A 17,715-nucleotide genomic window follows, 5' to 3' on the forward strand; every position below is an offset into this window, starting at 1 on the left:
TGAGTGTGCCACTGAGTCTCTTCCAACTCAGAGTGACCCCATGTGACAGAGTAGAACTGCCCCATAGGGTTTTCTTGGCTGTAATCTTTATAGGAGCAGATTGTCAGGCCTCTTCTGCTGCAGAGCTGCTGGTGGGTTCGAACCACCAACCTTTCTGTTAGCAGCAGAGTGTGCTTAACCATTGCACTACCCAGGTCAACAGGGCATAATAAGGACATGAGTTTTCCTCTGGCACCTCAGTCTTCATGATTAAAAAATATATATATTCAAGACTGCTTTCTCTACATGTGGTATATGCATTGCTATCCGTCTATTTTAAAACATGTGTAAGATGGGGACAATAAGCTTCTCTTGACTAATTATTCTGAGGAATTGGGAGGTAGGGAAGAGCCAGCAACAGAGGCTGTTACTCATTAGTTTAAAAGCCACAGTCAATAGCAGCAATTTTCCACCTGTCTGAATTTTGGGTCTGCACTGGATTTTGAGTGGCTGGAACATACTCCTTGAGTTGGGAGAGCACCCCTAAGGAATAAACAAATGAATTATGCAGAGTGAGGAGTGGTGTACTGATAAAGTGTTATTATGTGGAACCTCTCTGGCTTTTGCCATTAATACTCTCAAGATTCTTGGTGAGGCACAAAAACCAATATGCTTGCATACGAAAGAAAAGGGCTAAGCACCCTTGATCATGTTGATTCCTTTTAAGGGTATTTGCACTTCATGATACTATTTTCCCTTGGGGTAAACTCAGTAGCAAAGTAAAGAACTGTGAGCAAAATGGAGTGTGTCGCTTTTGTTGCAAGGTCACTTGCTTCTGAGTGTATCTCCTTTAAAGGTATTCTACAGAAATAAAGTAAATTGAGCCAAAATATTTGACGGAAACAAAAACAGGCTGTGAACCTAAGGCATGTCTCCTGAGGATGCTGATAAAGAAGAAACCTGCCTCAAGATTGTGAGGAAGGAGTTACTGTCCATGAGCTGGTCTTGTTCAGTGTTTTTGAGTAATGGATTTATTGAGGTGCCTGGCTTCTACTGATTTGGGTTTCAGATGGAAATTTTTGGCAAATGTAGAAATTCCTGCTCTTTGGCAGTGCATCAAATCCAATTCAGTCTGGCCCTTTACTATAGATCTTTGCCTCAGTGAAGAGGAATTAAGTGCTTAATGTGAAATTGCACTGTTTGGGGGTGTCTTCACTCACTGCTGCAGGAAAGGAAACAACCTTGAGGGCAATGCCAGCTAGCTTTTGGTCAATGAACATGGCTCATCTAGATATGGCACCATCTGTAAAGAGCTTCAGGAGAAGTACCTGTGATTGTCCAAACAAAATGATTGATTTTCTTAATTACCTTGAGTAAGATATTTCTTCGGAATGAGTCCAAGAACAGACCCACAGCAGAGTGTTTAGATGTCACTAAGAAATTCAGATTACCTATAATTTACCACCACACCAGTTCATTTTTGTCTAAAAGAGAATGGAACCTAATGCTATTATTGTTGGACCTGTCAACTACCTCTCCCATTCTCCACATTAAATTGCCACACCACCTTCCCTGCTATTCATGACCTCTTCTCCTGCTATTGCCCTCAGCATTCTCAATGATTTTCCATTCCACTTCACTGAGAAAATAGAGACCAGTTTATAAGAACTCAGGACTTCCTATCTCAAAACCTAAAATGTATCTATAGCCATGTCATCTATCTCCTCCTTGTATACCATTCATTCCTTCTTTTACTCACTCATTTATTCATTTATTTGACAAACACTTATGGGACACTCCTATGTGCCAGACACCGTGCTAGATGCAGCAGACGAGTCAGTGAATTAGATACAGTCCCTGCCAACAAGGACAAAAAACATACACTTTTTTCTCTTCAAGGCTAATTACTTTGCCTACGTTCCTTACTTATCTCTTCTTGCTACCTCAGGAATCATGCCAAACCAAACCAAACCCACTGCCACTGAGTCGATTTCAACTCGTAGCGACCCTACAGGACAGAGTAGAGCTGCCCCATAGGGGTTCCTAGGCTGTAAATCTTTTCAGAAGTGGACTGCCACATCTTTTCCTGCAGTGCCGCTGGTGAATTCGAACTGCCAACCTTTTGGTTAGCAGCTGAGCACTTTAACCACTGTGCCACCAGGTCTTCTAAGGGACCATGCTCCATCAATATTGACTCTTACTTGCGTGTCTACAAGTAATTGTTCTCACTCCATTAGCTCTTTCTAATCAGTACGTGAACATGCTCAGGTTTCTGCTCTCTCAATGAGTAAAGCAAAATAAAACAAACACACCCTGCTTTCTTGTTACTGTTCTATCTCTTACAATCAAGCTTGTTAAAAAACAGTTGTCTATTTTTATCGTCTTTACTTTCTGTTTTCCTTATCCATTCATTCGCTAATTCCGTGCAAACTAATTTATTTCCCCCACACCCTATGGCAACTGTGCCCCCAAAGGTTACCAATATGCTTTTTGGGGTGTTTGTGCAGCTTGTATCTTTGTCTCTTTCCATCGGCCACTATTTAAAAGTCTCCTCATTTGGTTTATGTAACTCTACTTTTTCCTGTTTTTTTCCTCCCTCCTTCTGTCCCTTCCTGCTGTCTTTATTTCACAGGCTCTCCATCTCCTTCTCCCCAGAATTCTAGCCACTCCAGGCTTCCTTCTTTATTTTAAAAAATTTCTTCAAGTCATCACATCTATTTCATTGTTTTCAACGAGCCTTCTGTATACTGGTTGCTCCTATATCTACATCGCCAGACCATTCTGAGCTCTAGATCCCTACATCTAACTGTAAGCTTGTACTCGATAGACATTTCCAACACACCATGAGCACAACTGAACTTAACATCCTCAACCCCCTGGAATCAGATGCTCCTCATTTAGGTAAATTGCACTACCTAATTAATAATAACAATGCTGTTGTTGTTGGATGCGGTCAAGTTGATTTCTACTCGGAGTGGCCCCACGTGACAGAGAAGTGCCCCATAGGGTTTCCTAGGCTGTAATTTTTATGGGAGCAGATCACCAGGCTTTTTTCCCATGAAGCTGCTGGGTGGGTTTGAAGCATTGAACTTTTGGTTAGAAGACAACCTCTTAACAGTTGTGCCACCAGGGCCCCTTAATAATAACAATAACTTACATTGTTATTATTTCCATGTTCCAGACACTATGTGAAGTATTTTATGTGAATTTTTCCATTAAATCCTAATAACCACCTTGTAAAATAGGTACTATTATAATCATCCCTTTTAGAGATGGACAAGCTGAGATTCAAGATTGTTAATTAACTTGTTTACATCGCATAGTTAGTGACAAACTCTGAATCTGACCTCAGGGGGTTGGATTCCAGAATGCAGGCTTTCAACTCTCAAACCACTTTCTCTCTCAGTGGATCAAGGGAGTCACCTTTGATTCCTTTCTGTCCCCTCTATACATGTCTAGTCACACAAAGTCTACGGTTTCTACTCGAAATGTACCAATTCCTTTCTATCTTCACTGGTATTATCTTACCACGTTGGGCCTTTGCTGAATCATTCAGATTATCTGGCCCATATTGTTGCAACACCTCCCGAACTGTCCTTGCCTTGGTCCAACCCTTTGCTTACATCGTGGACAGAGTGATCTTCCTCAAGCATAAATCCAGTTATAACATTTCTTGCCTAGGAGTCTTCCAATGACTTCTCAGATCAGAAGACTTTAGAGTAGTATCCAAATCCCTTAGAAAACTAGACAAAGACCTTATTTTCTGGTCCCTGCCTACCTCATTAGCCTCATCATTTTGTCGTCTGTCTTAATAACAAGCTACTTGCATTTCCCTGGATGGATCACGTTCATTCTCAACCCCTGGCCTTCACCTGTGTAGTCCCACGGCCTGAACCATTTGCCTTCCCATCTTCACCTACAAAACTTCAAGGCTCAGCTTAAACCAAAAACCCATTGCTGTCAAGTTGATTTCGACTTACAACAACACTATAGGACAGAGTAGAACTGCCCCATAGGGTTTCCAAGAGCTGTTGGTGGATTCAAATTGCTGACCTGTTGCTTAGCAGTGGAGCTCTTAACTACTAGGAGTCTTTTTTCCAGAAAGCCTTTCTGTTGCCCACCTAGGTCTTCTGGGTCAGGTGCCAGAAAGCATGTTAATCTATGTTTTTTGCTATGATAACACTTATTCCTTTGTGCCTTTAGTTATCAGTTTACTTTTTTGTTTTCCCTATGAAACTGTGAACTTCTTGTGAGTAGGGACTCTGCCTTGTTCATTTTTGTATCCTAGTGCCTACCACACTAATATGTAATAGGTTTTCAATAAAAGTGTAGGAGAGTATTTATTTCCGTATTTCCACTATTTTCCCACTCCATATAATAACTCACTGGAAGGAACTGTCATCATTTGACTAGACCATCCTTAATCACTGGGTAGCACTTCCACTGTACACTACAGTTGGTTTATACATTAGATTGACTTAACTGCTCTTAACTTTTTCAAAGAGATGTATAACTGATTCATAAAGAAATCCCTAGGGGGCCATTCTAGCACTTTGTACCACCCAAACCAAACCCGTTGCCATCCAGTTAAGTCTGACTCATAGTGACCCTATAGGACAGAGTAGAACTGCCTCATAGGATGTCCAAAGAGAGGCTGGCGGATTTGAATGGCCAACCTTTTGGTTAGCAGCTGAACTCTTAACCACTGCACCACCTAGGCTTCTAGCACTTTATAATCCATAGTTAAATATTTCCCCTATAAAGTCATCCTGAATCTGAGCTGATTGCTCTCTTTCCTAGTAGTGAAGAAACTATTTAAATGCCCCCTACATGTCCCTTCTTCCCCACAATCGTCACCTCCACCCAATTCTTTTGTATGAATAATCTTTCAAATGTTTGCCAAGAAGTGTCAGCCATGAAGTGAGACCCCTACCAGAGTGAACATGGCAGGGTGTCAGTCCTGCACATTAGCAGTAATACTAGAGGCCTTTGACTTTACAAATCATCTTTAAAAATTCATTGGGTGCTCTGCATTTGCCCTGCCTCTGTCCCCTTTCTGTCTCCCAATGGTGCCACCTCTCTTACTGAGTCACTTTCTGGTTTTCTACACTAAGAGCTGCTGCCTGCAGAAAATATGCCGAGCTCTCCCACAGCCGTAGATCCCCACAGAACTCAAGCAACAAGGGCACAGGATGCTTTACTTACTTGCAGCTGCTATACAGTTATGCTCAGGCCGATCTCTCCAAGGGGGATAGCTAAAAGTCGCCGAGGTTGCAGTATTTTCTTTTCTGAAGTGATGTTATCTATTTTTATTTCAACTAGAAACGGCTATTGGGTATTTTACATTATTCGTCCTATTTTGTGTGCGTACGTATTTGGCCCTGTTTAATACTCAGAGCCAATTTAAATTTTAATTTGTTCAAATTCTTCTCACATGCCTCCTATACAGTGCTGAAGAGCATTGTTTGACTTTAGTGGCGAGGCCATGGCTTATTAATTTTAAATAAATACTTTTTTTTTTTTTTTTTTAACTGCACCTTTTCTCTTTCTTTGGTTCATTCTTCCTTCTTTGCTTTCCCTCCCAACCATGAGCATTTCCTAAAACTCTGTCTTTTGCCCTCTGGCTGTGTTTCCAAGAGGCAGAAATAGGTCTTTTCATCTTTAGCAAAGAATCTCCTTCTTTTCTAGTCTCCTAACCATAAACTTTCCTTCAATTTTTTTTTAATCAGTTTTTCCTTCCCTCTTTTAAAATTCAATACTTAAAAAAAAAAATTCATACCTTTTTTCCCATGATTCTAACGATTCTCAAGTTCACATCTCTCATCCCGACTACCCACTTACAATTTAATATTTCCAATTCCTTAATACAGTTTCTCACTTCTCATGTTTTTCTTCCTTTCTTTTTTTTATTGTGGTAAGATATAACATAAAATTTACTCTTTTAACCACTTTTAAGTATAATTTAGTGCCATTAAGTATGTTCACAATGTTGTGTAACCATCGCCTCTATTTCCAAAGCTTTTTTTTTATCACCCCACACAGGAACTCTGTACCCATTAAACGATAAATCCCCATTACAGCTCCTCATCTTAAACTGACCATTTCTAACAGTGTTTTTAATATCTCTCCCTCAGCATATCTTTCATCAATTCTACCATTTGAGTCTCCTGAAAAAGGTCATTGGAGTCATATTTGACTCTTCCAGTTCATGTTTTATACTATTCATCAGCTTAATAATTCATCAATATGCCCTAGCACCATACAAGGCACCAGGGACACAAAAATGAATGCAGTAATGTTCCTGCCCTTGTGTGGTGCATGATCTGTGGGGGAGACAGACATTCAAACAAATTATTATAACATGATGTGCCATAAAGATGAAAGAACGAAGTGCTATTGAGGGAAGGAAGGTCAGGCAAACCTGCTCTGAAACGTGACCTATGAGAAGGTAGATGGGAAGTCACAGGGCAAATAAGACACTGAAGATCATTCAAGGCTGGTGGGGAGGGGACATACTCAAAGGGTTGGAGGTATGATAGAGCTTGGCCAGTTAAAGAACTGCTGGTAGAATGGTATCTTGAATATATTGGTGGGCAGGTAGAAGATGAGTTTGGGAAAGTAAGTAGGAAGCAGACCATGAATGTCCTAGTATATCATGAGGGGGCCCTAGGTGGCCCAAACAGTTAAGTGCTCTACTACTAGCTGGAAGGTTAGCGATTCAAACCCACCCAGAGGTGCCTCTGTTTCCAAAAGTTCACAGCCTTGAGAAGCCTAGGGAGCACAGTTCTACTCAGACACACATGGGGTTGCCATGTGCCAGAACTAACTTGACAGCAGCTAACAATAACAGCATGCCTTGACAATGACTTTGGACTTAAACTTATAAGAATGTGGATATGGAAGGATTTGGGGCAGAATAATGATATTATTAAATTTTCGTTTTAGGAGATTATTCTGATAGCATTCTAGGGAATAAATAGGAAGAGGGCAATTAAGAGGCAGGGAGACTTTTTAAGAAGCCTTTGCAACAGATCAGTGAAGCAAGGGTATCAGCCTCCTCACCTACAATGCAGAGAGGAAATGATGAGACTGGGACTGAGAAAGCAAATAAGAATTATTAAGTACTTATATACCAGGCGTTTCCTCATAGAATCCCTAGGATTGGGTTTTATTAGAATACACTTCACATATACACAAATTGAAGCACCGAGGAGTAAAAGAACCTATACAAAGTTATAGAGTTAGAAAGGAGGAGAGCTTGGATTTGCACCTAACATCTTTATGACTCCAGAGCTCATGCTCTCCTGACTTTCAGTGTATGTCCAATGTATGGTACGTCTTGGTCTAACCACAGCCTGAGCTGTATAACAGAGCATGGTGGAAAGATCTGGAAGCACCAAGAAGAGGAAGTGTCTAGGGGAGGGAGGACAGGCATTACATGTGCGAAAAAAGGAAGGAAAGTACAAATGATCTTGGTATGTGTGGGGGGATTTGTGAGCCACCTGCCTAACTTTATAGGAAAGCAATAAATATAGTTAAGACCTCTCTTACCTTTGACGCCTTCGTGTATTTAATAACACCATCATCTGCCCAGTTATCCTAGCTAAGAATCTGGGACTCCCTTTAGAAACTTCTCCCTTCTCTTCATTTGCCAAATCAGTCACTAAATCCTAATGATTTTGCCTTCTAAATATTTCTCATCTACATCCTTTCCTAACCATCCCTAATTCAAGTTTCCCTTGCTTCTTGCCTGGATTGCTGCAACAGTTTCATCCCTGGTTCTGAATTGGCTCCACCATATAATTTTCAGAATAAAGTTCTCAAAATGCAAATCCCAATTGCTACTGTACTTGTTGAAAGCCTTCAGTGGATCCTCAGTGCTTTAGAACCAAGTTCAGGTGCCATCAGAAGACAAACAGGGCCTTCCAAAGTCTTGCCCTGGGCTCGACTTGGTTGCAACTGGTGGCTTCTGCTGGTTTGAAGGTCTTTCTGTTTTTCGGATTGGCCTGGTGAATGCCTACTCTGTTGGAGGCTTACAATCCCAACTTAAATTCAGTAATTATCCCTTTCTTATTGCCTTCTCTGTGCACTGTAGAGTCTAACCATGTGTTTTCCAATTGTCATTTAATGTCTATCTTTCCTATTATGCTGGAAGTTCCATAAAGTTAGTGACTATCATCAGTTCTTCAGAACAGCGCCTGGCATGAAATTGGTGCTCAATAAACGTGTATTGAGTTAAGGAAATAATGGATAAACAAAGCCAGAAAAATAATAAAGGGTCAGATTTTAGAGGCCTTTGAAAACTCGTTAGAGGGCACTGAATACATTTCTTTTTGAAATAAGATGATGCGTGCAAATTACTTTTGGAAAATTAGTCACATGGGGGTGCTCGGATGGATTTGTTCTTATCTTTATCTGTATGCTAATATTATTTTCCTTTCCTGAACTGATGTCTCTCTGTCTTGGCCTACCATATGCCAAGTGCATTTCTGAGAGTACTGGGAATACAAGGCCTCATTCTTAAGAATGTTAGTGTTAGTGGGAAGACAGGCTAACAGGCATGATACATAAGAATTACTAAACCAGATGTATTTACAAAGTATTATGGAAACACAGCAAGAATATCTAACATATATAGTTACGGCTAGGCAGTCGACTATGTAAATCTGCCTGAGAAATTCAGGGAAGGCTTGATAGGGATTGTTGAAGGGGCACGTTAGTCTGAGACTTGAAAGATAATTGGGAGTTTGCCAGGTGAAGGGTGTTCCAGCTGAGAGAACGTGGCATGTTCAGAGAACTATAAATATTTCAGTATTGCTGAAGCTTAAAGTGTGAGTTGAAAAAGTCACAAGAGATGAAGCTGAAAAGGTAGGAAGCAACCAGGACCATATTTGTTATGCTAAGGAGTTTAAACTCTAGGCCTTAGGGAACTATCAAATCATTTTGATAACATATCTGTATCTTAGATCTCTTAGCAATGTTCAGATTGATTTGAGCGAGAGTGCAATGGAAGTCAGAGATACTGGTCAGGCGTGTACTGAAGTACAGCAGGTGAGAGGTGGTGAAACTAGGACAACAGAAGTATGAGTGGAGGAATAGGTCAGATATGAAAGTTAAGAGCTAGAATTTCAGGGCTCGGCTATTGCTTAGATTTGAGGATTAAGACAGAAAGGCATTTAGAAGGACTCCTGGTCTCTGGCCTGAGAACCTAATATAGGGAAGAAAGGAGGTAGAGAGTTATGAGGGAAGATAATGGGCTCAGCTTTGGGCATGTTGGATTTGTTGTACTTACATGAGGTTCAAAGACTATTAAGTGTACGGGTGAAGAGAAGTCTTTGCTAGAGCTACATACTGGAGACTCATAGGGATATAGGTGATAGCTTTAACTGTGTGTATTAATTAGAGTATATAGAGTGACAAGAGACAGGATGAGGGAAGTAGGCAGAACTTAGGTGTAGTAAGACTACGATCTGATTCAGACTCCTCTCACTGGACAATTCCCTTACATAGCCCCATTTCAACAATACTAGACTATTCCCTTCCCAGAACATGCTCAGTCACCTCCTCTATACTATTTATTCCCTTGCTCTTGAATTGTCTTTTTTCTTCCTTTGGTCTCCTTACTGCTGCTTTTAGATAGTCCACCCAAGCTTAGAGACCCAGATCAAATGCAATGTACTCCATAAGTTTTTCCTTCCTTCTCTCCCATTTTGCTTCTTCCCCTGCAGCTGCCACATCCTCTATCATAGAATATAACGCTCTGTTCAGGGTTATTTGTGAACATGTCCAAATTATGCTTCTTGAAGGTGAAGAACTTGACTTTATGTATCTCTGGAGCCTCCATACCCAGGAAAGTGCTAGGTTCTTTTTGGGTTGTGAGTGAATGTTTAATTGAATTTAGGAAGATACTACAAAATTTTTCTTAATGTTGATTCAGCTTTGATTTTATACCTTTTGCCCTTCTCTCAACTCATGGGAAGAAAAAAAAAAAGTCAAGGAGACTATACAATAGTTATGGCCCCGTCTTCATTTGTCTGGGACTTGGGATATCTGGTTTCAGTTTGAAGAATTCACAAGAGGCAGCACAAAGCATAAAAAAGTATCAAGTAGTTTTTCAAGGTTAGGTGATTTTAAGGTGTTTTTTTGTGTGTATGTGGCCAAATTGAAAATTCTGTAGGAATACTAGCACATAAGAAATTTTATTTTTCTCTACTGATGAAATTATGGTTCAAAGCTGAAAATATAAAATTGGTAGTAAACAATGTGTCCTCACCTAAACCAAAAGACACAAAGCATATAACCACAGGGGATTTTCACTCAGCCAATTTATGGGATGTGTACAAAGTCTTTCCTTGTCCAGGATATGAATCAGAAAATGGAAAGCCATTCTGTAATAATAAAAATAAAATGACAAAAACTTAGCTACCTGTGTGCTAAGTGAAAAGTTTCTTCCAGCTTACAGCTCTTTATACTATTAAGGATATAGTTCAAGTCGGACAATTAAAACAAATGAAACAATCAACAGTTAAAAATGAAAGCTGAACCTGTACAAGCACTGTGAAAACAGTCTCAGTGAAGTGGAGAAACCTCTAATTTAGGCCTAATGTTGAAGAGTGTAGTATTATTCATTTGTCTTCTAAGGTTAATCATTGATTCAGCTACCCTGGGAGAGGCACAATTATATTGGGTTGCATAAGTGGTACAATTTAAGGTACTCTATGCTTCCAAATACCAACCATACTTCCTGACATTCCACTATCATGCCTCTTCTCATCTGTGCTCTAAAGGGTTTCCTCGTTCAAGATTTTGCCTTTAAAAAGTAAATAGCATTGGAGGTAGGAATTGGAGGGAGACAGGTGGAAAAGAGAGAAGCTATGTTTGTCATTTCTTAATCTGAGAATCTTCATTACCTATGTTGTCATGTGCGTTGAGTTGATTCTGACTTATAGTGACCCTATAGAACTGCCCCCATAGGGATTCCTAGGCTGCAACCTTTACGGGATCAGATGGCCAGGTCTTTCCTCCCGCAGCTCCTCTGGTGGGTTCAAACTGCATACCTTTTTGTTAGCAGCCGAGCGCTTAACCATTGTGCCATCAGTGTTCCTTCATTTCCCATAAAGACTTTGTATTACTGTGAACTGACTAAGAGAGAGTCAGGAGGTTGCTGGGGGGTATGGTGATCACTGAGAGAGGACAACAGTGATGGACAGTAACTGACTGGACAGATGGGAGGAGAGCAGAGATTAATTTTGTCAGATGCATCTTGTTTGATTCTTACAACTCAATGAAGTAATTGTTGTTCTCCCCATTTTATTGATAAGAAAACTGATGTTCAGAAAAACTGACTTAAAATCCTGCTCACTTTTACTCTGTGCATTCTCTTTAATACTATTTTCAACATTTTGTGAGAAAAAAAGCTATGTACAAAATTATATGTATATAAAACTATAATTATGTAAAAATGATGAAGTGAAAACAAAGGAAAGGGAATATGACAAACTGTTACTAATTGTGGTCTTTGAGAGTTGGGTAAGGGGTGCCTTTTTGCTTCTTCCGAGTTTTCTGTATTTTCTATAATGCACACGATTGCTTTTATAACAACAACAATAGTAAAATGCAGAAAATTTCTTTAAAAAGGAAAGTTGTTTTTGTTTCTTTGGCTATGAACATTCTTCCTAATAACACGGGAGGCTTTAAAAATTTTATGGAAAACAAAGACTGTTTGGTATTTAAATGCTTGATTAGTCAAGTAAAACCCATAATGAAAATTTTGCCATGAACTCTCAAAGCTCCTATTTGGACTCTATCACACGGCTCTCCCACCAGTTAAACTGTAAGAAGAGAGAAACACATTAGAATGACTCGACTGAAAATGAAACCGGTAGCCTGACTGTGGAGTATAAAGTATACCTGCATCCTGTGGAAAGCATATTTTCCAAGTAAATACTTGAATGGAATGTATCTATCCATTCTGTCAGCCTTTTCCAAGGTATTCAGGTGTTTCTGTGCCTCCAAAATACTGAAGGATGCAATCAATTCCGTAGAAATATACAGTCAATAATAGAGAGAATTTATGTACACAGTTGTGAACACCTGAACTGACAGAACTGAAGTAATCTTTTGGCACTGTATAGATAAAGCTGAAATGTAACAAAGGTGATAATTTTGACTGTGTCTCTTCAATATCAAAACAACCAATTGTAAAGCAAAAGGTTTAGTCAGTCAGATAATTCTTTTGCCTACGTAATTCTAAGCCACTGGCTTGAGTAATTCATTTCACTGAATTTACCAAATATTTAGGTGCTTCCTAAAATATAATTGAAACTCTGAATAACAGGAAAAAAAGATTCTGGCTGGATTTTTGGCAAAGGGGATATAAATTTAAACAAAACAAAACACTTTTTGACCTTTACATATAAATGCTCTTTTATTTCTTTCTAAAATGTACTTCTTTTAGGCTATTCACATTTAGCTTTAATAACTCAGTTGGAAAGAAGACCTGGCCTGGACGGAGTATTTATTAAAAAGTAAATTGAACTTGCCTGAAAGAAAAGAGAGGCCGAGAAAATATTAAAATAAAGGTCTTTGGGTTATCAGAGGTGGAGGTTTGAACTTTTTGGAGAGTTAAGAACAGAAGTATTTCAGAAGGGGAAAAAGCCAGAGCGGGAGTCACTGATTTCGGACAAAACTGGCTCTCCTTTGCAACTCTTATTCCCATTCATCAGAGCACCACAGACTCAGAACCCCGGCGTCACGTTTCATGGTTGCTTTCTTCATCCTTTCTGTCCAAAATGTTCACATCTCACCCTTTCTTTCTTTGAAATATGTCTCTGATTTACAACTTAATTTAAATTCTCCAAATAGAGGACATTAGCACCTCATGCCTGAATTGCTACCAGCAACCTACAAAGCGGTCTTTCTGTCATCGCTCTTTGGCCCTTCAGATTCTCCAGGTCCACAGATGTCACCTCACTCATTGCCAAACACCACTACACCACCTTTGTCATTGTCGCTCCCTGCTCATAATCACTGTTGCCTCTACCTTAAGTTCAAACTTCTTTCTCTGCCTGATAGTTGGGGTCCTATCTCCCTCTCCCTGTCCCTCCCTGTTTCTCCCTCTCTGTCTCTCTCACACATACACACTTCTATCCAGTTCAATCTTACTTTTCATTGTTCCCCCAAATATATCATTTATTGTAGTCAACCAAGCGACTCCTTCTCAACCAAGTTGCTCCATCTCATATGCACCACTCCTCACCCCTTCTCCAAATCTATACCACGGAGTCTCATCCCTAGCCCCATGCCTTGTCCTTTCTGCATGGAATGATCTCCCTCTTCACTTTCACTTTCTAAATTATCCCAGCAGTCAAGAGCTTCCTCAAATGCCACCTCTTCCATGAAGCCTCCTTTCATGCCTCTAGGCTGACAATTTCCCTTCTTTTTTTCAGAACTCCCGTTCCATGTTTAATCAGGAATGAATCACACAACATATTAGTTAAATCCACTCCTACTAAATTACATGTTGTTTCATGTTTCATCAATGATAGTGTTACTGGCTTTTGTAGTAGGGCACTGAATTCATTGTGTATAATTGTCATAAACATTGCAGGACATTTGGGATTCCTGGCTATAGGGTCCATATAAGACAAAATTGAATGGATGGCAACTTTTTTTGGGGGGGGAGGGTAGAGAGTTGGTTTCTGAGTGCCAACTGACAGTGATGTTATTGTGACAACGTCAAATGCTCTGAATACATTTTCAAATGTCCTAAGTATTAAGAAGTCCCTTAATGAAGTTATTACACCATATACACATCTATTCAACAAATGATCTTTGATTAAATAATAATATATTTTTCAGAACAAAAATATATATTTTCAGTAATTCCCTTACAGGTACCAACATAACAAAAAATATATAGGGAGGAGGCTAATTAACACTCAGGTGTTAGTCAACACTCCATTTTAGGTTCACATCGACCCTGGATGTTACTATTTATCCTCCTTTTATAGATGAGGAAACTAAGGCACAGAGACTGCTGCTTATCCAAGGTCACACTGCCTGATTGGAACCCTGAAATTTGAACCCCAGGTTGATTCAGGCCCAATCTTTGGCTTTCTTCTACCACACAGCCTTTATAAGATAGCCTATCTGTAATAGCTTTGAAATAAGAGTGTGAACATGTAACTTAATTAGCAATTTAAAGGACATTATTAATGCTGATAGGTACTAATGGATGCTAATTGAAAGAAAGGACATTAGTTCAGACAAACGAGTTTTTAGAATTTATAAGACTGTAAATTGTAGTCTAATGAATGAATTTACTCATTGGCCTTCCTTGCTGCACACATTAACCCATGTTCGGTCTCTAATTGAGATTTATATATTCTTTATTCCCTTATTGTCTTTGTTAATGTTTGTCTTAGCAGATGGTCAACAGATCTCTCTGAATTTCCATTAATCAAATTTTGGGTAATAGATGGCCAGATAGGCCTTGTATTAGCAATAGATGTCTAAGAGTTGGCAATAGTTGCTCGAATCTTCTTTTTCTATCATATACCAAACCCATTGCCGTTGAGTCAATTTTGACTCATAGCGACCCTATAGGACAGAGTAGAACTGCCCCATAGAGTTTCAAAGGAGCACCTGGTGGATTTGAACTGCTGACCTTTTGGTTAGCAGGCATAGCACTTAAGCACTGTGCCACCAGGGTTTCTTTCTATCATATAGGTATTTTTAATAAGAAATGTTATATAAATCAAGTATTACAATAACAGTTAAAATGTTTATATTTATTTTTTGTTAGAGTTCATTATTCATTTCATGCATACCTAAAACACCTACGTTTATTAGTGTCCTATTTCACTGTGTGCTCATATGTCCATTTACAATTCTTCACATATCAGCTAACCTAGGGTTTAGGAAGTGATAACATAGATGATTCATATGCATATTTTTAAAAAAAATACAGCTTGTTTTCATCTATTCACCCAGGAAGAACTCTATTCCCTATAGAAAAAAAGAGAAAGAAAATTCAACCCCTTTGAAAGAAGCAGTATTGTTCAGTTCGAGTTTACTTTTTCAACGATGAGAATAAATATTTACCATGTGTTTGTTCTGTTCAGCAAAGAGGAAAAAAGGCCTGAAAGTTAAGTACATCTGTAACTTAGGACAATTGTGTAAATGTAGATAGGTGTGTACAGGATATCAAAACATCTTATTTCTATATTGTCTGATAAACCTTTTCTATCTTACTAGGGTTGCACTTCATTCACACGTATAATCACTATTCAGCTGTAACCACATGGACATTAGGTGATGGGAAAGCATAAAGGGATTTTCCAGTTACGCTTAGCAGAGAAAACACACATTCTGAAAAATTCAACCACTTTCTATATCAATTTGAGCTTGGTGTTGGACCTTTTATTAGAAAATTTCCTGAGCAAAGTGCATTTTCAGCTTCTGCATGCTGGGACAATTTTTAGGGAGATGGTAGGATAAGGGGGAGGAGAAGGCGATAGAATCTTTCCCGACTAAGACTCAAAAAAATGAATCTAAGAACCCCTCTCAATAATGTGCCTAATATGTGAGCAACTATAGAATGGTAAGAAGTTTCACTATTGTCTTGACTCATCTTTTCTGAAACATTCTTGTAAATTTTTTGTCGTGCAATAGAATTCTTAAAAATACCCAGCACCTCCCTGTGGAAGCTGGGAATGGTCTAAATATTTTGATAACATTTCTCAGAGAGGCATAAACATTTTATAAATGGAGTTTTAGAGTTTCTGTTTATATTTTCTTATATCTTAATAGTCCCAGAACTTATACCTGCTGCTGTGATATCAAATTTTCTCCATCTATTTTTAGATCTTCGGTTGCTATATAGATTAATTTAATTGTAAAGCAGAAGCTTATACTCTCAAACATTCGCGTGATTGTATTTTGGCTTCACCATCAGCTAAGTAGGGCAAAGTTGAGCCCATCTCACACGGAACTCCATCCCACATCCCCTCTGTTGACTTGGAGGTTTAGACTTGCTTACCTGCTTCCTTGAAGATATTGTGCTGTTGAAACACCTGTTAGAAGTCTTTGAATTCAAGTTCTTGCTCTGATGGGTTGAGTCATTCTTCCATGTCTTAGAGTTTTCTTTAGGATCTGAAGGAATGGGATTTAAGAAGAGGATTCTAGCTATGAGTCCATAGAGGACGGTGGCCAGGATCATTGGCACAACATAAAAGACACCAAAGTCCATTAGGTAAATAGGTGAGTAGTAATTCCTGGAGACCTTGTAGCCACAGGACACCACAGTAGCATCTTTATAGGTGTTGATATTGAGATCCAGCAAGAAGAACCAGAGCATACAGTAAATGGATGTGAAAGCCCATACAAAGATGATGATCTTTTTAGCTCTGGAAAATGTGCAGATAAACTGGGCTTTGATGGGGTGACAGATTGCTATGTACCTCTCAATCGTAAAGGCTGTTATTGAACAAGAGGATGCATTAATGCCCAAGTACTGGAGGTAAGTAATGCAGAGGCATCCAACATAGCCATAGACCCAGGAACCGTAGATACTGTCCGTTATGTTGGGGAGGCCTGCAGCCACCAGTACCATGAGATCAGCCACTGCCAGACTCACCAGGTAGCAGTTTGTGGGGGTCCTCATATGCTTGGTTCTCATGACCACCAGGACCACCATGATATTGCCCACGATGCCCAGACCACAAATAATGAGCACAAGTAAGATGGTGACCACTTGGTATTCTAAGGCCACCACTGCTCGCGGCTGAAGCTGTGTTTGGTTCATTTCACTCACTGTCTCGTTTTCCATCTTTAGTGACTTGAAGTTTCTCTGAAACACTTGCTTCTCAAAACGTCTTCATTCCAGTGCCCTTCCTTTATCACTGTGGTCTTATCCCCTGTGAAGAGTTGTAGTACATATTCATTCACAGCCTCACCATCTCAGATCAAGTCCCAGTCACTGACAGGTAACTCTCACTTCCTCTCCTTTCACCTCCCATTTTTCTACAGTTACGGAGCTGAGAGGTACTCCTGAAAACTCCTTGTATGGCAGCTCTAGTGTGGAATAGACTAACTGTTTTGACTAGCTCACGGTAATAAAGCGTTTCCCTCTTAATAGAGAAAAGTGATTAAGAAAAGAGAAACAGGAAAAGCTCCCTGCTTTGAAAGGGTTCCCAATGGCAAAAACTAAACAATATCTGCTGACGGAAAACTAAGGATACAGAGACCTCTCAGATGCTTGGAAAAAGTATAATAGAGAAGAAAAAGATGCCAGGGAGAAAAAGCCAAGAGATTCAATGATCAATGTGGGTGCCTTCTTTGCTCTTAGAGAGTGAGATCCCTTTGCTATAAAATAGCAAGCCTTTGAGCCCATATTTCTCTAAGCCCCCTGCCTGCATATCCAACAGAGAACAATTCCACCTCTTACCTTGTCCTCTGTAGTGCTGCCTGCTTTCCTGGGTGGGTGAAGTGGTAATAGTTCCAAGTTTCCAATTCCACAGGAAATCTCATCCACTTTGTTTGACAGGGAGCCCACTTAGCAGTGCTCAGTCTTCAGAACTGCAGTTCCTCTAAGCCCTCACAGCCCTTTTCAACTAATGACAGACCATACAGCCGCAGCAGAAGCAGCAGCAGGAGCGGCAGCAGCGAGGCTGTTGAATTATAGTTCGTCCCCTAATGAGAACACACGCGCACTCACGCACACACAGATACGCT

The 17,715-nt window shown here is 39.7% G+C and overlaps 1 protein-coding gene across 1 annotated transcript in view; it reads right to left on the bottom strand.

Annotated features, from left to right (window-relative positions):
* TRHR (thyrotropin releasing hormone receptor) overlaps positions 1-17,507 on the bottom strand; it is a 34,269-nt gene extending 16,762 nt beyond the window's left edge. The window contains exons 1-2 of the mRNA XM_049854582.1: positions 17,429-17,507; positions 16,022-16,898 (exon numbers count right to left, since the gene is read on the bottom strand). Of these exons, the coding sequence (XP_049710539.1) occupies positions 16,022-16,810 (789 nt within the window). The 5' untranslated portion in view covers positions 16,811-16,898; positions 17,429-17,507. The remainder of the gene's footprint in view (positions 1-16,021; positions 16,899-17,428) is intronic.
* Between the last annotated feature and the right edge of the window lie 208 nt (positions 17,508-17,715).

Source organism: Elephas maximus, chromosome 15 (assembly GCF_024166365.1).
Source record: "Elephas maximus indicus isolate mEleMax1 chromosome 15, mEleMax1 primary haplotype, whole genome shotgun sequence".
Lineage (NCBI taxonomy): Eukaryota > Metazoa > Chordata > Mammalia > Proboscidea > Elephantidae > Elephas > Elephas maximus.